This window comes from Phalacrocorax aristotelis, chromosome 10 (assembly GCF_949628215.1).
Source record: "Phalacrocorax aristotelis chromosome 10, bGulAri2.1, whole genome shotgun sequence".
NCBI lineage: Eukaryota > Metazoa > Chordata > Aves > Suliformes > Phalacrocoracidae > Phalacrocorax > Phalacrocorax aristotelis.
The window spans coordinates 8,163,648-8,189,854 of NC_134285.1; the positions used below are offsets into that span (position 1 = coordinate 8,163,648).

The 26,207-nt window shown below is 36.1% G+C and overlaps 1 protein-coding gene across 7 annotated transcripts in view; it reads right to left on the bottom strand.

Moving 5' to 3' along the window:
- The window catches only part of TRRAP (transformation/transcription domain associated protein), a 101,808-nt gene that overhangs the window by 70,763 nt on the left and 4,838 nt on the right, over positions 1-26,207 (bottom strand). For 5 of the 7 annotated variants that reach the window (XM_075105017.1, XM_075105011.1, XM_075105013.1 and 2 more), the window contains 22 exons: positions 24,097-24,207; positions 23,399-23,503; positions 22,636-22,719; positions 21,857-21,913; positions 21,182-21,307; positions 20,775-20,852; positions 20,458-20,546; positions 19,447-19,543; positions 18,940-19,078; positions 15,261-15,339; positions 14,051-14,285; positions 11,928-12,255; positions 11,708-11,805; positions 10,880-11,074; positions 10,194-10,385; positions 8,342-8,507; positions 6,850-7,106; positions 5,784-5,984; positions 3,227-3,405; positions 1,951-2,150; positions 958-1,175; positions 627-824 (listed from right to left, as the gene is read on the bottom strand). In XM_075105017.1, the coding sequence (XP_074961118.1) occupies positions 627-824; positions 958-1,175; positions 1,951-2,150; positions 3,227-3,405; positions 5,784-5,984; positions 6,850-7,106; positions 8,342-8,507; positions 10,194-10,385; positions 10,880-11,074; positions 11,708-11,805; positions 11,928-12,255; positions 14,051-14,285; positions 15,261-15,339; positions 18,940-19,078; positions 19,447-19,543; positions 20,458-20,546; positions 20,775-20,852; positions 21,182-21,307; positions 21,857-21,913; positions 22,636-22,719; positions 23,399-23,503; positions 24,097-24,207 (3,432 nt within the window). The remainder of the gene's footprint in view (positions 1-626; positions 825-957; positions 1,176-1,950; positions 2,151-3,226; positions 3,406-5,783; positions 5,985-6,849; positions 7,107-8,341; positions 8,508-10,193; positions 10,386-10,879; positions 11,075-11,707; positions 11,806-11,927; positions 12,256-14,050; positions 14,286-15,260; positions 15,340-18,939; positions 19,079-19,446; positions 19,544-20,457; positions 20,547-20,774; positions 20,853-21,181; positions 21,308-21,856; positions 21,914-22,635; positions 22,720-23,398; positions 23,504-24,096; positions 24,208-26,207) is intronic. The other 2 variants (XM_075105018.1, XM_075105016.1) reach the window with 1 other exon arrangement.

Consider the following 26,207-nt stretch of genomic DNA (forward strand, 5'->3'; position numbering starts at 1 on the left):
CAAATCTACACACTACTCATCAACGAGCTTCATATTTGATTTTGACAAATCCTTTGCAAATGGCTAACAACATATAAAGCTTAAACAGAACACACATTCAAATAGTCTTCCCACCACTCATTCCAAAACTGTGAGTTTCAATGCAACGCAATTTTATAAACCGACTCAAGCGCTGGAACCCTTAGCAATGTTGTCACCATATGATTCACAATGGAGAAAAGGCCAAGCGGCCAATTCTCTAGGTATCTATAACTATATACAGCTTTTTGATAAGATTAATACCTTTCAAACTAAACATAGAAAGAAATTAAAAAACCAGTGTTTTTCTCACTTGTGTGAATCTAGTTTTCTTTCACCCACCTGAATGCAACCTGTACGTTTCTACTCTGAAAGCAGCAAGTGTAATTCCAACAACTTTGACAAAGTTATGTGGAAAAAAACAGACCTCATTCCTAACTTCAGGTCTTGGTTTAAGTTAAAATGACTAAATTCACTCTTAACTATTGCAGATACAATACATTCTGGAGTTAAGTAAAATCAAGATTAGCAAGAGTTCAATCTGTGTGAATTTAAGAACAAAAGCTTGTTTCCTCCATGCTGCTTGATACCATTCATTCATTAAATACCTCTCCAGTTAGGTCCATCATAACAAAGAGAAGTGCCTTCAGGAACGTCTGCTGGTTCTGGAGAAGCCAAATTAGTGGCTGTCGTTCCATAAGAAATTTAATTGACACAACACCTCCTAGTTTAGCATACCAAGCTTGTTCGTAACAGCAAGCACATAAACGTTCCACAATGTATGAAACCAAGGGAAGCTGACAAGCCTGGAAACAAACAAACAAAAAAATATCAGTTTGCTTTATCAGCTCACTGGCAGCCTCCAAAATTTTACAAGCAAAATTGCATTGGCTGAAGCTAAATCATTTAAATATATTTTTAAAAGAATATATATATTACCCTTTCCTTTGAACCCAGGATAATGCTCGCAACATCAAATATCACTGCTAGAGCCACCTCTCCTATTTTGCAGAGTTCCTTCTCCTCATATGCCATGCAGATTGCTATGGCATCAATAAGCACCAAGGGATCCATGCCTTTTGACCCATTTTCTTCACTATGAAACATGGCTGTGCTTGGCTGGCTTCCAACCTGATAGCACTGCAGCAAAAAAGGACCTGAAATACGTACAGGGGAAGAAAAGAGAGAGAGAAAAAAAAGATAAAACAATGGGTATTTCAATATGAATAGTCTTTCAATTAGATTTTACTACTCCTCTGACTAGCTGATGGCAAAACCAGTAAGCACTGTGTCTATTTGCATATAAATGGATTGTAAGGCATTCTTCACTCTTAGAAGAAAAAAAGATTACATCTACTTGAATATTTTCTTCTACGCACTAGACTATGCACTGCAAGAAGTTTTAATTAAAATGAAGAATCATAAAAATTCAAGTTACATTAATGTGACAATGAAGAGTGATATGCCTATAGTAGGTCTTTTCCCAAATTACTTGTCATACAGTCCAACTCCAAACAAAAAAGTTTTCTTCATAGATACAAGACACTGCAGTGCTCTAACATTTACTTAGTTCCTCTGACAGTCCTTCAAAACCACAAATGGAAACAACACAAAGATCATCCATAAACACACCTGTGTATACCAAGTTACCCAAATGCCCTGGAAGATAAACTGTTCCAAACTGTAATTATTTCATTGGCTGTAGCATTTTTAAAGAATTACTAGGTGATTGTTTTTTAAAACTTGCTTAGTTAGTAATTTTTCACTGCTCAAAAGAATTAAAACATAATTCAGCCATCAAAAAAACCCAACATCTCTATGCAGAAGCTACTTCAATACCTTGACTTCCTTAAACCAAATTACTATTAGAAGTAGTATAAACTCCTCCACCCCTCATGACAGTCCACACGATCTCTATTCCACTTTACTTACCACATTGCTGAGCAACTGCCACCATTGTGTAATGGCGGATTAAGCTGGCCACGAAAGGCAGAGCACTAGGCCTCAGATCTTTGATGACTGCTGACATGAATGCCCCTGTCAATGCCTGTTCAAACGTTTTACGAGCTGGAGTATCCTGAGCTTTGTACCGATGAGAAATAATCACACTGGGTATGGACTTCTCAGTAAAGCTGAAAGACAAAGTTACGTTCATTATAATCCTAAACTGCAGTACCGCTGGCTCAATCATGAGCCCTGTCAAGTACTTGACTTAAAGTTTGCTCTCAGTGTCTAACTCCTCCTCCACCTCCCGCTGTCCCCTCATTTTGATAGAGCTAGACCAGTTCACACAGTCCGTATTAATTTTGTCAACAACGGGTCTCAAACATGATGGATAGCTCAATTTCAACAGAACATTTAAAGCCAGTGGTTCAGAAGAAGGCACGTATATTACAAATAATAGCTATACAGGCATCACACTGTAACTCAATTACAGAATGTCATTTTCAATATTTTGATGTTTTTTCCCTTTTTTAAAATGACATTTGATTTTAACCTTGAAAGATTGAAACATTATTTATCAAATCATTGCCCAGCAAAACCTATTCATTGCAAAGCTACATTTATGTCAAGTCTAACAAATGCAAATTATAAAAGCTACTATACTCTTCAGTTACATCTACTACACTGCAAAAGCCAAAGTCAGCACACGCTTTGTGGGCAAAGATGTCAAAGTTCTCTAAAAGCAATAAACTCATTAAGTATCAATGACTAAAATTTTAAAAGATGTAAAAAAAAAATTCAACAATAGCCCCCACACTAAAGCAAACATAGGTTACATGTGTGACTATGCTCTGGTTTGGCCACTAAATGAAACTGACTTTTGTATCTCTTTCACTTCATTAAAGAGTTAGATGTACACAACAACGTCACAATCTAAGTGAATCTTTAAAATGCAATTAAGCACCGGAATATTCCAATTATTTAAATATATTAAGCTAAAATTAATTTTTAAAAAGTCTCATCATATATAACAGATTATACATTGGACTGTGATTAGGGGAAGAAAATTAAAATATGAAACATTAACACATGTCACTGGCATTAAATAATATGCTGACAAAATTCCTCTTACTGGAAAGTCCTGCATTGATTTAAAAGGAAGCAGGATAAACCAGTAGGTAAAAATCCCACAAAGAATACTCTGCCTAGACTACCCATTGTCTCCAAATTAGGTTGTTCTAAAGACACTATAAATTTTACATACACATTTATGTTTAAAGAATTGTCATACTTGGGATGTGCAAGAAGTTGGTATAATGCATGTTTATTATCATCCAGGCTCATCATAGCTACTAAAAAACACTTGATTACTTCCCACGCTTGCCTCCGATAATACGGTTCTGTGTTAGCACTCTTCAAACAGTCTAGAGCAGTCTCAATTGCCTATAATGAAAGGAGATACATAGTAACAAAACACTTCTTGTTCTCAATATTTACAATAAGGTGATTAATTGAGGGAACGGTCCCTTTAATATATATTAAAAGTAACTTTAAAAGTATATACAATTTGGACGGCCTAAACTAAGAATTGCAGAGAATGCCTGAGACAGAGGAGTTGAAACTATTATGGCATTTGCTGTGCTTTTATAAATGCAAAGTTTCATGGCAGATACATTTATTTCCACAGTCAGAAAGCATCTGAAGTCATCAGTGAAGTACACCTTCACTCTCTCTCTCTCCACCCTCAATAAAATTTTGCTCACCTTCCCTTCAGCAATAACTGCTGTTCCTAATCCCTATATACCATAGGTATACAATGCATTTATACACGTATATAAATGGTACCACAAAATGTTCTATCTTACAAATTACTTTGTCATATTTTCCATGCAAATCAAGAACTACATCATACATGATGAAATGTCCCTGTAAGCAACTTCTAAATACCGTTTACTTAATGGAAATATTAAATTTTCTTGCAAAGGAAAAGTATTATATTTGAGAATAATTGAAATAATCTCTTAGAACATGAAAGTGTTGAAAAGGAGGGTACATTCTTTCTGGAAAATTTCTATTTTGCATATATATATAAACACAGCCAGATACTTTCTGTCCTTCCCCAAAAAATGAAAGGAAGAAATTAAAATCAAATGAGACAGGCATTAAGTAAGAAAAGCACATAAAAATTGTTTTGGAGTGGACGAAATATGGAATTTTGATACCTGATCAATTGTAAATAAAATCTAACCATCCACGCTTAAACAGGATTATGCAGAAAAAGGCTCTGCTACAAAGCAGCAGACATTTTCCTTCTTTGAAAGGAAAACCATCTTTCCACTTACTGACTTAACTAGCTGTCATCCCATCTCTGTTTGAATAACCTTATCAGCGTCTCAATGAAAAGAACAATGAGTTTTGCACAGTCCAGGGAACACTACCAAAGCGCTAAAACAAAACACATATTTCTCATTTTCAACGTATTCCACTTCTTCCTTTTAATATGACATTTCCTTTCAAAGGTACAAAGTACTCAGCAGATAACATTGTTTCCTGGTCAACACCAAGAAGCTGAAGATCATTCCATCTCAGGAACCAACATGTTAGATGCATAAATACTCTGGAAAACGTAGTTTGGATTAAACCTAGCAGGATAGGAAAATGTCAGCAATTACAGTATTTATATGCGTTCAACTCATCAGTTTCAGTACAGAAGAGAAACCAGTAAAGCTATCATTTTTCCAAGCTATTTTTAAGCCTGTTGCCTGTATGGAGCCAAAGAGTCAGCTGCCTGTGAAGAAAATTATTACATTCAGATCATACCTACTCATGAAAGTGTAATTGAAAAGGTAAGTACTGAAACTCTACAGGCCAAATTAACTCAGAACCCAGCTTCGCTCTCAGATCCCTAGACAGACACTGATTATATTGCTGTAGGTAGTGAGAACTACACATTTGTGATACATGGAGACTGTCGGATGAAAACCAGTACAAGTATAAAGTGGTTTTGCAGCTGTAAGAAGTACTATACCCAACCTAGAGACAACAAACAAAACCAAATCACTGGAGTAATCGTCACTGATTAATTTTGACAGTAAGTTTTTGGTACACTTCAAAAAGAAAATAGGAAGGTTCTGGAGCAGATTCCTGCTCGTAATCTAACCAGTACACCAAAAGTTAGGAAGGGGGGAAAAAAAGTGCCCAGAAAACATTAGTTATGCCAGTTTAGCTCCCTACCCTATCACTTTGTAAAAGCAGAACAGCATGTTTAAGTCTTATATGTCACCTCCAAAATAATAAACAGATTAAAGGGAAAAATAAAGAACAGGTTGGCAATCTTCTGCTAATTTTGCATGTCAAAAAGAAGCAAGAAGTCAGTGTAGGTCTACCTGCCTTATATGGAGACTCTCAAATGATCACTACATAGTAAAAAAGCAAAAAGCTCTTTCCAGTGTTTTCTGAAACAATGTTTTGTCCTTTACCTGCCAAGTCTGGCAACTCAAAAATGACTTGAAAGAAGAAAAAAGCCCAGAGAAACTCTAAGTGGGTTTAGATTCTATTTCTTCATTACAACATACATTAATTAGAAATCTCTTCGTTGAAGTGGAGGGATATTAAAATAAAAATCAGGTATGCAAGAGATCCCAAAACCTATTTTTAATTATGTAAATATTATCACGTTAGATATTTATTAATTTCTATCTGGAACTAGCAGACATACCACATATTTTATCAAGGTTTTACAAGCAAACTTCCAAAAATCTGTAATAAAGGAAAATCGAGTAAGACTGTTTCTCAGCACACAAAATACCTTAAGCCCTTACCTTTTCCATTGGAAGCTGAATGGATGCTTTACAGTCTGAAAATTCAATTGTAATACTGGGTCCTTGGATTTCTGTGACTACATATTGTAGTTTCTGTGATTCCTTTAACATCTTCCTGTTACTTCCACCAAATTTACCAAGTACGCGATAAGCCACATGAGAAATGCTGTCTGCAGGATTGCGCAGTGTACGCCACAAAGCCTGTAAAGTATTTCAAATGTTACATCGTCAGACCAGTCTCACTTCAAGATTTTTCAAGTTGTAACGTAAAAAAAAAAGGTGCCAAGGAAAACGCTTATACTTGTATCTGGGTAATTGATCCTGCATAACTTCCAGAAAATGCTTATCTAAATTGAATAAAAGCAGTCTCAGTTCACAGCAGTTCAAGTGCTTTGTAACAAGGCTGTCCTAAATGCAGTTTTAGATTAGATGACTGTGATCAGCTACAAAATCTTTGCCACGCTGAAATGTAATTTCATGTTTATGACTGACATTAGATAAACAACATTATGAATGTATATATAAAAAAAGCAGGCCAGTTAAAGCTGAAGTGAATTAACCTCAAAGAGCTAGTTTTGAAATATAAAAACCAAATAAAGTAAATATGATATTAAAAGGATAAAGTATACGCAAGCACGGTATTAGGGGAAATAGCCACATTAGAAACATTGTTCTGAATCTCACCCACATCATCTTCACAAGACTTTATATAGCTGTCAATCACTATATGCTGAAGGTAATTAGCTTTTATCGTTTTTTGAAGAACTAACAAATTTTAATCATTTTCTGTACAAATTCATCTTAAACATAGTAATAATCTTGCTATTTAGTCCCAGGGTTTAACTTTAACCTCTTAAGAAGGGATACAGAAGAAATTATTAATTCACTTTTACATTTTTCAGGGTTTCGAGTTTAGCAGCACAACAACTGGTCTTTTACATAGCAATCATACTGGTATGGTTCTCATGACAGATTCTTCAAGTTTTTATAACCAAAGGTTCACAACATTTTCTTATATTTAGCGAATCAATGACCTCTTGTGGTCTAACAGGAAATGGCATGTTACCTGCATTAGCTCAGCTCGAACTGGCTGAATGTGATCATACAGGAAGTCTGGCTGCAAGTTATCCACACACAATTCAAGAGTCCTTAAGCCTTGGCTAACCAGGGTCTGAGATCCATTGAGAGCTGACACCAAGGGATCCATCAACATTGGCAGATAAGGCAGTAATGAGCTCAAACGAACCGGCACAGTGAGGCAGAGCTCTACAAACAAGTCTTTCATGTGTTGTTTATGAAGGCCACTTTGCAACATATTAAGTCCTGAAAATCATTGATAAGTTATACACTCAAAGGAAAAAGACAGTCCACAGTTTATTGTTAAAAACTGGTATTTCTTAGATTCAGAATAACCTGACATTTTTTCATTCTGTAAGGCTTATAGCTCTGTAAATAACATGTTTACAAAATATTATACCATTCATAATCATAGCTTTCATCTAAGAATTTTATGCAGTAATGTTTTTGTAGGTACAGGCATATACAAACAAAACAATATCTATGCATATTCTAAAATTTAATATTAGACTCGTTAAATTTGCATTTGAATACAGTGGATGAAAACCAGAAAAAGATAATTTGACTCAAACCCTCAGCCTTGTATCAACAAAAAAAACCAAATCCACACAGAACAAAGTTTTAAAAATACCTGGACTCCTGAAAAGAAACATTAAATGAATTCAAGTACATGCACTATCCCACACAGACTAAACACATTCCCCAAATTATTTTTCTCCCCATCAAGATTTCACATATTCCATAAACCTAGCTAGCGCTTCTATACTGACATGTATTTTACATAATGATTTATAGACAACATATATATTTGCTAACTACAATAAAAATTGCCCCTACAGCTGTAGACGGGAACCACAGGATTTTACATTGCTGGAATTGTTCAGATTAGCTTGTCCTTTAAAAGTTTAATTAGTTCTCCACATCTCCTTGTTCATCCTCAGTATCTCTGGAACACAGCCCTCGCAACCACAAATGCTCAGTTAATCAAACTAATTGTTATTTCCATTTCTTTTTGCAAACTGACCCTACTTACATTTACATTTATCATGCAGGTGCACCCACCCACATGCCCTCAACTGCAAAAGAACGAGAGCTTCTCTGTTACATTCTTCCCACAAGACCAGGCAACATTTCTTCTCCTACTACTCTTATCCCTCAATGCTTTATACTAACAAAGTTATCCATAGCAAAAAAAGGAATGAAAGAAACAAGAAAACCCCAACAGCCCCAAAATGGAAAGCAGAAAAACAAGCGGCAGAAATTGTGAAGCAGCCAAAACTATGGAGCCTGAAGCAGCTGATAGTAAATGAAAATAAGCCACATTCAAGATATTTAATCAACTGCTAAGCTCAAAATCAGAAGCTACATAGCAGGGTTAGGGCTTTAGTTTTGTTTTTTTTTAATTACGTAACATAACTTTATTACTACTATTTACATAAAAAGATCAGAAACTGGGGTGGGGAAAGAAGGTATTGTTCTACCTTGCAGTAAGTTTGGTAACAGCGGCAAGAATTCTTGATATAACAGATCATGACTGCCTCCTCCAATAGATCTGAACAGTGCTCTGAGCAGCAGGAAATAGTTATAGGGCTCTTTGGCAGTCTGTGCAAGTTCCATAGAGCTGTTCACAATCTTGTGCAAATGTGGCTATAAAAAAATAAAGCTTGAAGATTAATAATTATCCATTTTATCATCATTGTACTGTACAAGAGTTTAACATGAGACAAGTTTTTCAGATCAAAAACCTTCAGCTATTCCAAATACCATGCTAACTTTATACCACTGTTGAAGAACTGTTAAAAAGCAAATCTGTATTTGAACAGCATCAAGAACTCAGAGCATTCTTTAATTAGTTAAACCCTGCTCTCATACTAGCCAAACAATCAAGTCTGCTTGCTACTCCAAGCAGTAACTGTATTAAAACAAAAAAACCTTCTGCAAATCTGACACAATGCAAAATTTTTGCTCCACAGAACCTAAGGATGTGCAGCAGAAATCAGAAGTGTCAGAATAACAAGACAAGACATTTCACAACACCAGTTTACTCCTGATCTAACTCATCACTAATTGTTAATTTTTGTGAATGCTAAAATTGCACTTTGAAAGCAAACTTTTACAAGTTAAAAAAAATGGTTATGGAACTGGTAGCCTTTCTAGAGCAGAGGACATTAACAGTTTGCAGGAATCATTAAGAAGAGTTGATAAATACAAGGATTCACAGAGATCAGGGACAATGGTGATTTTATTAACATCTAAAAGCTTTCTACATTGCTATGCAAATGCTGCAAATAGCCTTCATCATTCAATTAAATTGTCTACCCAAGGCCCATGTCATCAATCCTGCTGAAACAAAAAAAAAACCCACCACCTAACAGAAGCGTGAAACTGTGAAGGTAGTAAATCACACTCTTTAAATTGGATCTCCAACTTATAAAATCCAAATGACCTTGATTCTGATGACAAATGAGAAGAATTTAAGTATGATTATATGGATATTGCTGCATATTACTTTTATCTTTCAAAGAATCTGGAAAATTAGTCCCTAGTCTATTTTACCCCGAAAACTGAACTAATCCGGCTGCAACAAATCATTAAGCACAGAAACCATTATCGCACAGTTACCTGTATAAGAAATTTTGTTTATTCTAAGGCAGAAGGAAGAGAAACGGAGAGAAATCATGAAAGGAGACGCATTCAATTAATATCTTAATGTTTTTTCTGGATATAGGCAGCTGTTACTTTTATGAGAAAAGCACACTGAATAATGAGCTGATCTCATCAGCATAAATACATCCTTGGAATACATAGGCAGTATGTTGTCAATAGAAAAAACGGCATTCTTTAATCCAGACTTTTCAAGAGCACAGAAATATCTAACTCAAAAGGTACAAGTCATTGAATACAACATGAATGAACAAGATTCACCAACACACAAAAATGTTACTCCAGTCTAGTCTAAGCAAAAGTCTTAAATTAGTATGGAAACAAAGGGGGAAAAATATGCAGGAAGATATGGGTATCCTGACCATGAAGTCACACGGGTTTATGGCAATCCTCATTGGACCACAAGCTCATCTCCATCATTTATAGTCAGAATTAGCACATTGTTTTATAGTTTCAAATATGAAGCAAACATTCACAGAAACCATCTCTTATAAATAAGGCAAGGTAATTGGCATTTGGGAAAAATAGAGATGTATCACTAATAGTGGTTCACACATTAAAAGACTATCAAATGTTAGACAGCGTACAACTCTAAGTTTCTTCAGACGTCTGAAGAATGTATTAAGAGAAAAACAAAAAAATCTGTTTTGAAACACAAATGACCTTTACCTTCAGCATTTGTTCATTTTCAGCTGCAAACAGTGAAACTGAGCCAAAGACTAACTTGAACAGCTTGAGATACAGATTGGAGAGTTCCACATTAGAGCCCATTTCTGGCAGCCGATCCAGAAGATACTCAACCAAAATCGTTGCAAAGAGGGCAGAGGTAGTAGGGTTTGCCAAGAAGGAATTGGCAACAATCTACATAAGGAAACCACAAAGGAGTTATTGTTGCTGTAATGAAAAGAACAGATGGATAAAAGCACTACACATTTAAAACAAAAAACTAAGACAAATTTCTTTCCCCATTTCCACTGCCACTCAAGTGATTCAGGTAATCCTCAGTGGAGAACAACCACGAATATAACTTAAGTATTCAAGTCTGACGTTTAATTTTAAATGTATATTGTAAGACTTGTGTCCTGTAAAACAGTAGGTCAGAACATTAACACAACAACCTCAACAAAACAAGAACTCCATAATGTTCAGTACCGTTCAAGAATGAAGTCCACTCATATCTTGTAAACCAAAGTACTCATGTTTGTATTGTACTACTTTGCCTGGAAAGCTTTTGAAAAATCCACCTTTACAAAGGAATTTGGTAGACTGCTTCAAATCTTATGTACTTCAAGGCATAAGCTATTTTCTACAGGCTGTTTATTATCAATTGAAAAAAGTAAACAAAAACATAATACCTGAAGGGCATAGTTTTTTGAGATTCTCTCCACCATATAAGGAACAGTAGTTTGAAAGATTTCTTTGAAAGTTAAAGGGTTCATCATTGTGAACACTCCAGCAAAATGCTCCAGAACTTCCTTTTCCTCTTTCATTCTGACTGTCTGACAGTTTGGTACTCGAACATATGTCTGCCCATTTCCTGCTATTTGGACCTACGGCAATTTAGAAAAACGCATCTATTGGTTACAGAATTTGAGTCACTTTTCCCCCACTATTCTTAAAATTCTTAAAAAAAAAAACACACAAACCACCACTGAGATTTCACATGCAAGCCCCATACAATTACAAGTTGGGCACAAGAGCCAACAGTGACAATAAAACTATGAGAGTGTTTCCAGCATAGATTTTAAAACCATGAAGTCAGGAGTGGAAAAAGACAACAGAAGGAGATATCATAACATATTTGTAAACTTACTAATTCCAAATCATGTACATTTACTACTTTGTGTAATTACAGAAGATATTCGTAGCCATGTGAATGCTTCAACTGCTAGCTAAACTGTCTCTTTGAAGGAGTTATTTACTCCACTACAGGAAAGACAATTATTTTTAGTCTGACCTGCCTGCATAAATACAGACAATAACAGCTGTTAAGAAAATAATTGTTCTTTGCAAGCAGTAAGTACTTTGAAATTAATAAAATTTCCCAATTGCTGTGGTCCTGAAATTAGAGACTTAGTGAAAATACCATACATGTAAAATTTGTCTTTTAGCTGACAAATCCTCCCTAAAGACGACACGCAGTAACTGTATAAATAAAAGTGCTATGCGGCCAAGTTACGTACCTGATAAATATCTAAAGCTTGCATTGCATATTTCACCAGTTTTATATAGATTTGGGTCTCCTTAGGTTGCAACTGCTTATTGGGAATGAATTGTGCTTCTGAAAGAAGATAAAGAATGAGACAGTAGTTAACCATTAAAAATCCTATTTGCTTTCATGCTAGAGAGTTCTAATTGTAGAATTACAAAAGATAAATGTAATTAGATATTATGCAGTTTTACCACCAGGAGCTTTGCATGATGTTATGCCCCATGTGATTGTCTTGACACCACAGACCAAAGTTTTCACTAAACTTCGGCAATCTGTGACCTGAAACGTCTGTTTATCTTCTTTTTCTTTCTCGCCTTGTTTTTCAAATACAGGTACTGGTGCAGGGGCCACTGGAGTGGCTGGGGCAGGAGATGGAACAGGAACAGGTGCTGCATTTGCTGCTGTTGGTACTCCAGGCAATGCGGCTTCAGCAGCCCCAAGTTCAGACTGTGGCTTGCATTTTTTAAATATTACAGAGAGCTGGTACCGTGCTATAGTGTGAAATTTCAGAACGAAAACCTAAGGCACAAAGCGAAAAGACAAATGAAAGAGCAGGGAGAGAGAAGAAAAAAGAAAATAAGTTTCTTCTTCAAAAATCATTCTAAATATAATAATATTAATACTCTAAAGTCAGCATAGTAAGATGAATAAAATAAACAACTAAGTTACTCAAATGACAGCAAAAATTTGAGTGTACCAACAAAGCAGTTTGCTTACTTCTAACAAGTTCCAAAAGTGAAAATATTTGCTGAAAACTAGTGAAACGATAAACTAAAAAATGATCTGTCTACAATCCTACTTAATTCAAAATTAAAGCTATTTGAATTCCTTTTTTAAAATAAGTCTTAATATTTCAGTCCATAAAGATTTACTATTAAGCATAAAAAGCTCCAATTTTTCAGATACATAATGTACATCAGAGGTATTAAAAGACGTATACGTTTTAGTTTTATGCAGCACACCAGATTTAGAAAGCAATAATCAATGCTGCAGAACAGTGGTCCCCAACATTCCTGCCTCTTGGCTGATACATAACAAGGGACATGTTGCACAAAATTTTCTGTACATCCCAGGTTTTAAAGTCTTGATCTACATGGCTTGCTCAGGTATCTCCCCACTACCACCACAGTTCCATATGCTCCCTTCTTCCCTAGATGTATCATCTCTGAATTCACATATTATTACAAATTTTAATTTGATAAAGAAATGACCAAACAACTGTGCTACTTTACAGATTTTTTTTTGAAGTAGAAGAAAAGTGGTTTCACTTGCACTATCACTTGTATTTCGTATTTAGGATGAAAGCTATTCCCTGAATTACTGCTACCTTAAGGAAAAAAATAAAGTTCAAGGGTAATACTGAATAACCTGGAGATAACTAAAATGACTGCATCTCTTCCCCGGTGCATTCAGAACCATGACAGTCTCTCAGGGACAGAGAAGTGTCAAAGAAAGAGGGAATCCACTACATTGAGAATTTCTAGATCTCCCTTTCCAAAACGAGTAGCCATACAGCTTCCTCAGTTATCTTGAGGTGTTAACAGCAGTTTGATTTAGATTTCCAGATGTGCTGTCACAGCCCAAAATTAGATGATTAAACCAGCATTTACCCTAGAAGTGTTTTACTCTGCAACTGAGTGCATCTTCATGTTGCGGCAGGAGAAACACTAGGCAACCTTTTTCCATTAACAACTTGGCTGTAACAAGCAAGTACTATTTCACTTGTATTACAACACCAATGACAGCTTTTAGGATGCATCCCTGATTTTTAAAAATAACGAAACATTAAAAAAATCCTCCCTATAAAGCAGATGCTTAAAAAAGATCAGTAGGTCTTGAAAGTGCATATATTTCACATTTTACAGATTCTACTGGGCTATGCCAAGGACCTGCAAGCTAATCTTCTTCCAGGATTTAAAAAAAAAAAAAAACAAAAAAAACCACCACACAGACAGCATTAAAAAATGCCATTCTTACATCCTTACAGTGAGGAAAAGAAGAGATTACAACCAAAATGGAAAAAAAAAAATTAAAAAATAACAACAGTTAAGCTACCCTCAGCAACACAGACATTCAGTTTCCTGCTTTGAAAAAAGATACTGAATTAATAAGTGGGCAAAGCATCTCCACTATACTGGAGATATTATCCCTGTTGCATGGCATTTTAAAAAGCCCTCTCTGAAGTATTGAAAAGAAATACAGTATGCAGACTGTTTCTACATTTCTGAAGAAAGGAGAAAGTAAAATGTGATTGCCAACATAATATAAAATAGGCTATGCAACTTATTATCAAATGGTTTAAACGAATCAATACCTCCAGCATTCTCATAAGAATATCTCTACCGTTTCCATTCTCCTGTTCACTCTTAGACCGGATACAGTCTACCAAATTTAGCAGAAGCTTGCAAGACATTGTCTGGATACTGCTAGGCAACGACTCGTCATCAATGTTCTTGGCAAATAACTGGACAGCAAGGGAGAGATCGTTGAGCGGTAAATGCTGACGGACATGATGTACCAGGTCTGCCAGTGTACTATATGCAAGTGGTCTATCAGTAAAAACAAGAAATGAGGAAAACACATTGAGGACAATTATAATTGCTGTTAATTGGACTTAACCAATAATTACTGCCTGGAGCTATTTCCAAGATTCTAAACTCAAGTCTTCTATTTTTATATGCAAATCCAGAGTTCATAGGCTTTTTCAATTACATAAGGGAATTATAACCCGTATAGTCTAACCAAAGCTGCATTAATCTATCCCACAACACTATTACCTCTCTGATCTGTCTTCCCCCATTGTTGAACATCCCCAGCACATGTTTTCATCTACATACAGTTAAGAGCAAGTTAGCATGTTTTAAGCCACATTTTAAGCAGCGTTGGTAAGCTTTCCCAATGAATCACTGACGATTCATAATTTAAAAAGTAGTTACAAAAACTGATGTATTTTTAAAATCATTTCTTCTCAAATACCAGATTTAGGTACATGATAAACAAGAGGAAGTAATTCTTCTATCTCACATATTTTAATTTGGTCAGCAAAGCACCTAAAAACTAGTAGACTATTGAAGACACAGAAAGTAAGTATTCCCTCCATTTACTTTTTTCAGTTGCGAATGAATAAATGTTAAGGTACTTATTAACAAAACAGTTTAAATCTCATTCAGATTTTACACTGAACACAAAATTTATTCTGTTTCATTAAATACTGGGAAGGTACTGAGTCAATTTCACTGTAACCACTGGTTTGGTTGTGCTCTGCAATTAAAAAATGAAGTAGTTTTCATTCAGCCATCTATCTCATTTTGCCCTACTCTCACACTACCATCCCATGCCATCAAAGTGTTAAACAACCACTCTTTACAGCAGCAGAAGCCCTTCCAATATTAGACTCTAATAAAATTCATTATTTGGAGCAAAGATTTAGGACCCTATACAGACGTCGTTGTAATTATTAATAAACCTTGAAAGAAACCAGCCCTGCAGGCACTCAGATAGGTATTCCAAACTTTCTGTCATACCTCAGTGTCTCTCGGGCAGTGTATCCAGAGCCAATTAGTATAGATTCATCAAATAGCTTGTCCATACATGGAATAAATTCTATAATTAAAAAAGCGAGAGAGAAAAAAAAAAATGAAAGAAGAAGCTATACATAACGATTGGCAAAGGAAATAATCAAAATAAGATAGTTAAGCATTAAACCACTTAGGTGTTTAAACCTAAGTCAGAAAGAGGTTTTATTATAAAATTCATTCCTGAAGTTTACAAAAAGTAGTGTAATTTACATGGAAACTTTCAAGTAACCTCTTATGACTATAAACTCCACTGACACTTGCCCTTTGAGTAAAAGTTACAGTACACAGTCAGAGCCACAGCACTGATACACCAAAAATAATTACAGCTGCAAAGAGAAAAAAAAATGGGGTTTTTTCAACTTTACACAACTTTTTAAATGTAACTAATGAGTTACTGGGAAGGGCAAGTCTGGGTGACATACTACAACACAACTCTATTTTGCCTGGAATTTTATCATACATCTCTATCGCAAAATATAATGAGGAATACATGCAACCAAATTAAGATTTCAGTAAGAAAATCAAGTGACAAAGCAAGATCAGAGAAGCATTTTGTTTTATAATATAGAAATCAACAAGTTTATAGAATTTATTAGGTCACTCCACCCTAAAGACAGATGATGGAAATGGCAAGAAGGATTAACTGCTCCCACCCCCAAATAATGCAACAAGCTAAAATTTATTAACAAATAATCAAAAAGCCAAATAAAAAGAGAAAGAGGAGCATCCAGCAACCTTCAATCTCCACAGATTTCCAACCAATATTAAAGACAAAAATCCAGCATTCTGCATTTTCTGCATGAAATCTGAAATGAACAAGGAATTAGTGAGGTCCACTTAAAATGAAAGGGACAACATGGTAGCTGTCTTTGCTTTTAAGAGAATGTTACATTCTGCAAAAAAAATCAGAGGAAGAGAAAAGGAGAGCATCGGCACTATTTTTTTGAGAGGGTTAGAGGTCTGGAGGACTTACAGTGGAAAAAGGCAAATAAAGAATGAATAAAGATTTTATATGCAAAGATAATCCATTATTTTACAAGTCAACCACCACAGCAGTTGTGACATGAGAATAAACTCAGTCATAGCCAACAAATAATACTGTGGAGAAAAAAGCTGAGTCAAAAAGATGGTTGGAAAGGAACTTCCTTTGATCAAACCACTGTTTGAAAGAAGGAATTAGTCTTAGATGCACCAGTGTTAGCAGAGATATTAAGACACAAATCCTGACAATGAAAAAAAGCGAAGAAAATGCAAATTGAAAAAAACAGTAATGAGGTTTTGTGCATTGAACACATTTAACATTAATAGTCCTGTGTTGTGCTGTTACTCTTAATGTGAACTACTAAGAGAAATAAAAGCAAAGCAAGCAATAATAAAACTTTTTACACGGGACCACTGATTGAACTCTCATTGTTCAACTTTGTAACGTAACAATATTTGACATTAAGAAATGTTCAAAATGTTCAGTCATTAGAATTTCAGAAACACTATACAAACTATTCTGGCTTTTTGAAATGGACATCTCAGTTAAAGTCCTCAAAAGAAATGGCTCAATAGGCATGAAAATAGCTAAGTTTCTAAATTCAATTTTAATTCTATCTTCCAAGCCACATTTTAAAACCTTCATCTAGTATTTATGGGCACACCACATTTTGCTTATATGAAATATTCTTAGACAGAGGCCATCTTCACAGTGATAGCAGTGGAGAGAGTGAGCAGTTTCACCTCCACCTCTTTTAGGAATCAGAAACGAAGTTCCACACAGACAAAATGCATCGCAATAAAATATATGGCATTATTCATCAACTCTCAATCGACACAGTTTGAAGAATTATTTCACTGAGAATGATAATACCCATGGCAAGACCCACAAACATGAAACACTTCCCTCAACAGTCATTTTTCCAAGTAAGTGAACTGCACTATGAGAATGGCCAAAGCCTTAGCTTCTATAGATCTCCACACACTTTATTTCCCACTTCTCTTCCTCACACTCCTTATTCCCTCTTCTACTTAACATTTCTAAGAATTTCCTCCTCTACGTCTACCTGGGGGCTGCCAGATAGCCAAGAGCAGGGCTGGAGGGAGCAATTAGCAACACGTACACTAAAACACCAGCCAGCTGACTAAGGGCAATGAATTGCTAAGCTCACACTGCTGTTTATTCCTCCAATGGAGACACTACCTGGGGTTTTTCCTGCTACCCAAACACTAAAGTTCACAAAGGATGCAGAACATCATATCTGTAAGACCTCACTCCTCTGCTCAATTTTATTAAAACTGGTCGAGTTGAGCAGTTATTAAAGGAGAGCTTGAGAAATGTAGAACAACTAAGCTAACTTCTTGCGAAAAACAGCCAAAGAAACAGCTTTGCACATGACCACAACACTAAATTCTAGAACTAGGAAACATGATTATTTTTAGTGAGCTAACAATACATATAAGACATCACACTGCCTGTCATGGTTTTAGCTGGGATAGAGTTAATTTTCTTCACTCTAGCTGGCCCAGTGCTGTGCTTTGAACTTAGCATGGAAAAAAATGTTGAGATAACACACAGATGTTTTGGCTGTTGCTGGCTAGTGCTTGTACTAGTCAAGGACTCTTCTAGCTTCCCATGCTCTGCTGGGTGCACAAGAAGCCGGGACAGGAGGGGGCACAGCCAAGAGAGCAGATTCAAACTGACCAAAGGGATATTCCATATCATGTAACATCATGCCCAGTATGTGACCTGGGAGGGGCTGGCCAGGGGAGGGAGGCAGCAATCACAGCTCAGGGACGGGCAGCGTCAGTCGGCGGGTGGTGAGCGGTTGTATCGTTCATGTTTCTGTGGGGTTTTTTCTTTTTTTTTTCCTTTCCCTTCCTTTTCCATTTTATTATATTAACATTACTGTCATTTTTATCATAATTAGTATTATTATTTTACTGTAATTATTAAACTGTGCTTATCTCAGCCCACAAGTTCTTTTGCTCGTCCGATTCTCTTCCCCATCCCACAGGGGTGGGGGGGAGTGAGCGAGCAGCTGCATGGTGTTTAGCTGCCAGCTGAGGCTGAACCACGACACTGCCCCATAATTTTTGTTAGCAGAAGGAAAAGAAAGGGGACCACACAATGAAGACAAAAATATAGAAGTTAATATCTTATAAAGTACACTCACCTCCAGTTTTGCAATTCTGCCAAAGCAGAACTTATCTACCAAACCTAGTTAAGTCAGGAAGACCAAAAATAGCTTTCCACTGCTAGAGGCAAATTATGTGAGCTGAATCAAACATGGTACCAGGTTTTGACAGGACTACTTCTGCTCACATTAACAGACTAATATTTTAAAGTATCCATACAGCTGTAGGCACAGTTACAAACCAACACAGTTGTCTATCATCAAATGGTAATTACTTGGAACAATAGATATTTGGAAAGCTTGAAAACCCACTTGTTCAGTATGCCATCTTATTCAGGTGATTTTATTGAAATAAAAAGAAATACAGCAAAGCAAAAATCACACTGCTCCCAAAATAATCAGATGTAATAGCCCAAACCAAATAGTAAGCAATATTCCTCTTAAATACACAGAAATAGCTGAAATCTTTCCAGTTTATAGACACATTTTTAAGAAGTACTACATACGGCTCCTCAAGTCTGTTGTCAAGATGTGCTTAGCAGCAATCAGAAGCTCCTTCCGAAGGTGTGCGGTTTCGGCTGGACAATTGGAGAGCAACTGCAACATTCCTTTTACCATTTGCTGAGAATATTTAGCCACTAACTCCTATAACAAAAAATAACATGAATACAATTATTATGACATTCTGTTTTAAAGCTTTGCTTTACATTTGCAAAATAACATTCAAATCAAATTTACTCATCTCTCTTTAAGAAGTCTACTTGTAAAAAAAAAACAAACAATAGCCATTCCATAAATGCCTGTGGCAGGGAGAACAGCACCTTTTTCACTTTGCATTCACATGAGAATACCTCTGAAAGGACAACCAAACACAGCCCTATCTCCAGATTTGCTACACAAATACTCTTCTCTGCAATCCCTGATGCACTGCAGTCATGCTGGGTATTTGCCTGCAATAAAGTAACTATAGATCTGTTGCAGTAAGAGTAACGAAGTAAGAAAAAATTACCTACCTGGTAAATTCTTATGATGTAGGCCAAAAAAGACAACGTTTTAATTTGAGCAGCAATAAAATCAGCATACAATTCCTTGTTATAAAGTTTGTGTTGCCTGAAATTAAATTGAAGAGTGGTCATGATTTTGTTCCTCCTCTTTAATGCCTTCATTCAGAAAATTCACAGAAGTTTCAAATTACATCATCTTGTAGTCAGGTTCTTGCTTCGTAAGGGAATAAAATCATAGGAGAGCCCATTTTCAACTAGCTCTCTGCCATTCAAATTCCCAGCATCTTACGCTCTAAGCAGAAACACACAGCCCTGAGGTAGCCATACAACTTTCAACTTTCTGCAGAAAGCCACGCCAATACATTAGTATCAAACATTTGGCTCTGTCCCCCTAACTGGGGAAACTTTTTTCTCCAAGCAAGACTCCCTCCTACAGACTTGTCTGTCCCTCTCACGCTTCAGCCACTTATTCAGATCACCCGGGCAGATAGGGAAAGACAGAGACCTTACTCCTGCTGCCCTGCTCAGCACCACTTTTGCTGCTCCTTAGAAAAATCTCTCTCTGAAGCAGGAAGCAGCACCTGTACCTGTAGCATCACAAGGCTTCACCTAAGCTATACCTTGGAAGAGCAAAAAAATGTATCACTGGTGGTACAGTAAAGATTAAACAGCAAGTGTCATAGCTAACATGGTCTCCATCACATACTCCCTGTGGTAATATGAATTTGTCAGAAACTCTACTTAAAAAAAATACCTTATCAAATAATAAATTTGGATCTATTGCACAACTACAGATTCTATCAGTGGCACGTAATGGAAATATTCAGATTTGCCAAAAACTTCACTTAAACTTTGACAATTTTAAGTCAAATAAGCACTGCTACTAGTGAGATTAAAAGCAGTAAGACTAGAAACAAAAAGGAAAAAAAAGACAGGATATAAGACAAAAATATTTGGGGTGATACTGAATAGGTTTAAGTAGTGTATCCCCATGTCATCAAAATATTAAAATGCTCTTACCTTGCTTGAGCAGAAACCTGTATTATAATAGTGTTCATAATCAAGGGCACAAATTCAGCTACTACATTATGAATGTTCAGCTTGTAGAGCTAAAAAAAAAAAAGTATTATTAGAGAAATTTACAAGTTACACTTGCAGTCAAGTTATCTGAGAGCTAATCAGAAAAAATGAAGAAATCTCAGCAGCTTATTTTTAGACCATATTTTAATCTCAAAAATGTATTACATTCATTTTTACTAATATGTTAGCAAGCAGAAGTTACACAAGCCATTCAGTTATAAGAAGTATTTACATGCAAAATACTGGAGTACACTAACCTGATACATAAGAACAACAATAATAGGTAGCTCAGCCAAAACCTTTAGAGATAAAGATCCTCTGGGAATTATAGAATGCTGGAAGAAAGAACACGTTTTATAAACAGTTTAATTATTAATTCAAAAACGTATTTGAAAAACATTTTTAAAGATACTGCTCTTTTTAATAGCACTATATTCAGAGAGAATAATATTTTAAAAGCACAAAACCATCTAGTATTATATTAAATAAAGATCCTTAATTACCACTGCATAGAAAATGTCTGAAAAGTTTCAATCAGATTCTACAAATAAATCTTGATACATTAAACAAGCAAAAAGAAAGCCTGTTACCTTTACCTGCCCTTACCATTTGGAGTATTATGATACAGACAGTCTCGTAGTTAAAGAGCAGTTAGAATACTCACTGTTCTCGTTTCACTATCATCCCGCTCAGGGTTTACTTTCACCACAATCGTTGTAATCATGCCAACCATTTCAGGAGTAGGAACAGTGTTCTCTGGAATCACCTGAGGATTCTCAAAATACCGATTCTACAAGCAAAGAGTAGAATAAAAATACAATAATGCTAGTAATAGTCAAAAGGCCATTCATCTCAGTAGCATTCCTCCATGTAATTTTTCTCCACAACTTATTGCACATGGTTTTTTATTCTCTGCACACGAGGTTTACAATGCAGTATCTACCAGGACTACACACGTATCTACAATCTTTCACTCCCACTACAGCAAAAAGCAGAAAAGCATCCCCAACCAAGGTGGTTCTTTTGCTACAGAAGAACATCCAAACAATACTCTGCATCAGTGAGGAAGAGCAGGCAATGGCCTCTACAGAGGTCAAACACACTGAAGAACTTTTATCTGCTGGAAAGTACATCACCTTACCCTTCCCTCTTATACACTTATACAAGTTTACCTCAGTCTTCTCATGCTAGAAACGGAAGGTTTTCTAATTCAAAGTTTAAATTTCCCCATTTTTAGACTTTTTTTGTTACATATTTTTATTAAAACTATATTTACTTTGTATCACTACGAAAAAAAGTAATTATGTTAATATATTTTAGAGAGAAATAAAAAGCTTACCACTACTTTTGGAAGTTCCTTGTAAATCTGTTTCACAAAGTCCAAAAAATGATGGATCTAGGAAGGAAGAAGTTGGTTTACCATAAAGAAAAAAAATTTACAATTTTAGAACCTCTGTATTGACAGTACAATTACATAAAATCTTTAGTCACCCCTACAGTATAATTTTCATGATATTGAAAAAGAATCTGAAAGCATTCTATTTCCTTCTGTTCTGCCAAAATTAATTCAAATTGAACTTGGAAAGAATCCAATTTACCTATCATCTCAACATAGTTCCAATACAGTGTTATTAGAAATAATTACTATAAACCAACTAAGCCTTCCTAGGAGAAAATCAAGGGCGGAAGCAATAGAATAAAAATGCAAACTTTCAAATACTCCTTCATGAGTCACAGGAGAGAAGCAAGGCATGGGGGGAAAGACAATCATGATATTCCTTTTCCAGGATTTTCCCTTCACTGGCTAAAAAGGCACCAATTCTCTTCCTTCTGCGGGAATTTTATTCCTCAGTCTAATCCTATTGCCCATAAACATTTAAAGAAAAAACAATTAGGCTTTAGCAGTTTGTTTTTTCCCAGGGGTGCTAGCACAACACAATCCTCTTTTAACAATTACTTCAAGGTAAAAAAAAAAAATTAAATATACAGTTACCACAACAGGTCAGCTAACATAAGGACAGCAGGAAAAAACAAGGAAATCAACGCACTTGAATGAAATAACAATTCTGAAGAGCATGGCAGTGATGCCTATGCCATATGACAACATCTATGACTTACTTCTTGCGTGATTGCTGGTCGGAACTGTTTGTGCAATTCAATTATTATTCTTAAGCAAATAAGTACATTTTCTTCATTCTCCGTCTGCAAAAAAAGAGAATCTTTAGTGAGCCTGCTGCTACATTGCTTCAGCTGCTCCATAAGTACCTCAAAACCCTATAAAATTGTACTCATCTCAGCAACCTACAAGTGCTCCATTAATTCGAATTTGCATGAGCAAGAGATTTCTTTTGATATAACTTTACCTTGCAGCCTTAGAGTATGGATAAAATTTAATTCACCTCTACTGGAACAAAAGCAGAAGTTTCAACCCCTCCATACCACCAGCCCTCTTTCTAATGCCCTGCAGACAGACACACGCAGGAGCTATTCACACAGTGAGACACCTCCACATAGAGCAAGTTATCTTCTGTGGTCTTAAATGACAGTGTTTTCAATTCCAAGAAACAAAACAAAATCTCTGGAATAAGGTATCTGTACTTTTATAAGCCAAAAAAGTGTTCATGAATTAAGTCTTATCTAGCATGAGAACAGTTCCTTGCATTTATAAAATCCAAGCTTCTAAAGGGCAGAAGACAACATGCAGAAAACCTGTAAGCAGAAAGATATCACACTGGAGAAGCCTAAACAGAATGCCCTTCCACTCTTGCTCCAGAAGCACCGCTATTTAAAACCCTACCCCCAGCAATTTTTGGAGATAAAGAAAGAAGAAGAAAATCCTTCCAAAACTTTGAAACCGTTTTAAAGAGGGGGAAAAAAATACCTCTAGAAATCTAAACATCACAGACAGGATATTTTTGGTATGAAGACGAAGATGTTCATTTGTTGGTATTCTGTGAATTATTTCAAGCACTAGCTTTCGGAGTTGCTGTAAAAAAAAAAAAAAAAGAAGAAAAAGGAATAAAATAAAGACACGATAAAACTTTTTGAAAGCCCACAAAAACAGTTGGTTGCAACACCTTATCAGTTTAATACTTCTGCATGCTTAAAAAGAAAAAAAACATTTTACTTCATGCAGACATACGCTTATATACAACCACGTAATGCTTCCTATACCCACACAAGGCAAATTTAACAAGTTTACAGCTGAAAAATGCAAGTTATCTGATTTATTTTTTTTAAGGAACTCAATTTTAAGAATTTAATGACATAGATTCAACTTTTCCCTTTCATTCCACAGTAGAGTCAGTAACTTGTAAAGATGTGTCACTTTTCAGTGAGAAAGCCAATTAGGTGCAACGGATTTTTTTTTTCCTCATTTTTCATAGAGGCACAGATTTGCAAAGCTTCTGAGTAACTTATTTAGAAACTGAAATTTTTCAATTTCTCTCCAAATAACAGATCTATTTTTAACAATAAAGTCCATATGTAAATAAATTCATTAGGTTAATCAAGTACTTCACTGAACGAGTAGTCTGCTGCACACGTTGCAAGAACAGTAAGATGCTCCACACAGTTTACCTGTGCTGGTTTCTCCTGCAGAAACTGTACTTCTCCATCCTGTAGAAAGGTAAGAAACCGAGGGATGATGTGTTCCAGAAACGTAGAATATTGAGGGGATGATGTCACATTCTAATTAAAAACAAAACAAAAAAAAAAATGGGGAGACAGATACAATAGACGTTACACAGATAAAAGTTATATTCAAAGCCACTATTAAACATTGTGACTTTCTGACTTTTTAATATTCAGTGATTACACATCTGCTGACACACTACAGAGCACCACTAGTGAAACAAATGTAAGTGAATATAAATTGATCTCTTTCTTCCAATCCCAGAACATAATATGATCTTTTTTCTATTTTAACACTGTCAACTCACATAGAAAATAAAATTGGCAAAACATACAGCTATTTTAAATGGGAAAAAAACCCTAACACTGTAGATGTTCTTGAACAAACAAGATTGGCCAGCATACTCATATTTCATTGTCCTAGGATTCCCAACATTTTTCAGCCACTATTAAATTGAGGTTTTAGTTATTTCTGCAAACATGTGTACATGCATACATCACCTAAACTGATCATTACTTTCCACTGTGAAAACAATTCTGCACTACTGGCCACTTGTGAAGCCAGAAGGAATATTAGATAAGCAAGCTTCCTCCATCTAAAACTGCCGCATCAGCCTAAACAAAACACACACAAAAAAAAAAAAATCTAACTTGGCCACTGTGAGGTTTATTTGGAAACTCAGCTGAGGTTTATGTGTGTGCTGTTAGGCAATTCTTTGAAGTATCTGAGAGACAGAAGCTAATGTACCTACAAAGGTACAGATAAGAATGCAGCATTCTTTTGAAATATCTATATAGGTATTGCAGGGGCCTATTCACATTATTCCTTAAATAACACACAAGTTATATAAAGGACCCCCTTTTATAGCTTTCCACTACTATTCTCTACTTTGCAGTAAGATTTCAAAACACTCAACCATAAATCATGTTACACTAGGCACCATGCAAACAGTTTTATTTTTATCTCAAGGGCTTTCAAGAAAGCAGACATATCACAACAAGGGCACAAGACTATTTTTAATGCACATACTGGTTTTGGCTGGGGTAGAGTTAATGTTCTTCATAGTAGTAGCTAGTAAGGGGCTATGTTTTGGATTTGTGCTGATAACACAGGAATGTTTTCCTTACTGCAGAGCAGGGCTTACAGAGAGTCAAGGCCTTTTCTGCTCCTCACCCCACCACACCAGTGAGTGGGCTGGGGGTGCACAAGGAGTTGGGCAGGGGCACAGCCAGAACAGCTGACCCCAACTGACCCAGGAGATATCCCACACCATACAACATCATGCTCAGTGTATAGAGCTGGGGGAAGGAGGAGGAAGGGGGGGGGACGTTCAGAGTGATGCCGTTTGTCTTCCCAAGTAACCATTATGCTTGATGGAGCCCTGCTTTCCTGGAGATGGCTGAACACCTGCCTGCTGACCAGAAGCAGTGAATTAATTCCTCGTTTTGCTTTGCTTGTATGTGTGGCTTTTGCTTTACTTATTAAACTGTCTTTATCTCAACCCATGAGTTTTTTCCACTTTTTACTCTTCTGATTCTCTCCCTCATCCAATGCAGGGCAGTGAGCAAGCAGCTGGGTGGGGCTTAGTTGCTGGCTGGGGCTAAACCACAACAATGCAAGACAGGATATTATCAACAGTAGATTAGCCCACATCTTCTCTTCACCTCAGAGGTCTTCGAAAGAAAGTGTGTTTGTATCTTGTCCTCTTCCACCTCCCCTATAGTCTTTCCAATTTTGAAAGACTCCCAACCTCCCCAACTCTGCCATGAGAATGGTCCTACTTTGGAGGAAGAAAGGAAGGAAAGTTTCCAACAAGAAATGAAACAGCTATTGCCACATTCTTGGAAAGTGGCTCACAAATCCATTCAAGGAAAAGTATATCCTCATAAAGCCAGCTTAAATGTCTGAATATGGCTTCCCAGTATCTTTGCTAGGCAAACTTCAGAAAATTAGCAGCACCCTTGATACCTCTGAGCTTTCTGAACCACACAAGAAACTAAAACCCCAACTACTTTAACAAAATTCAGAATTAAGCTGCTGGCACAGCAATGGAGAT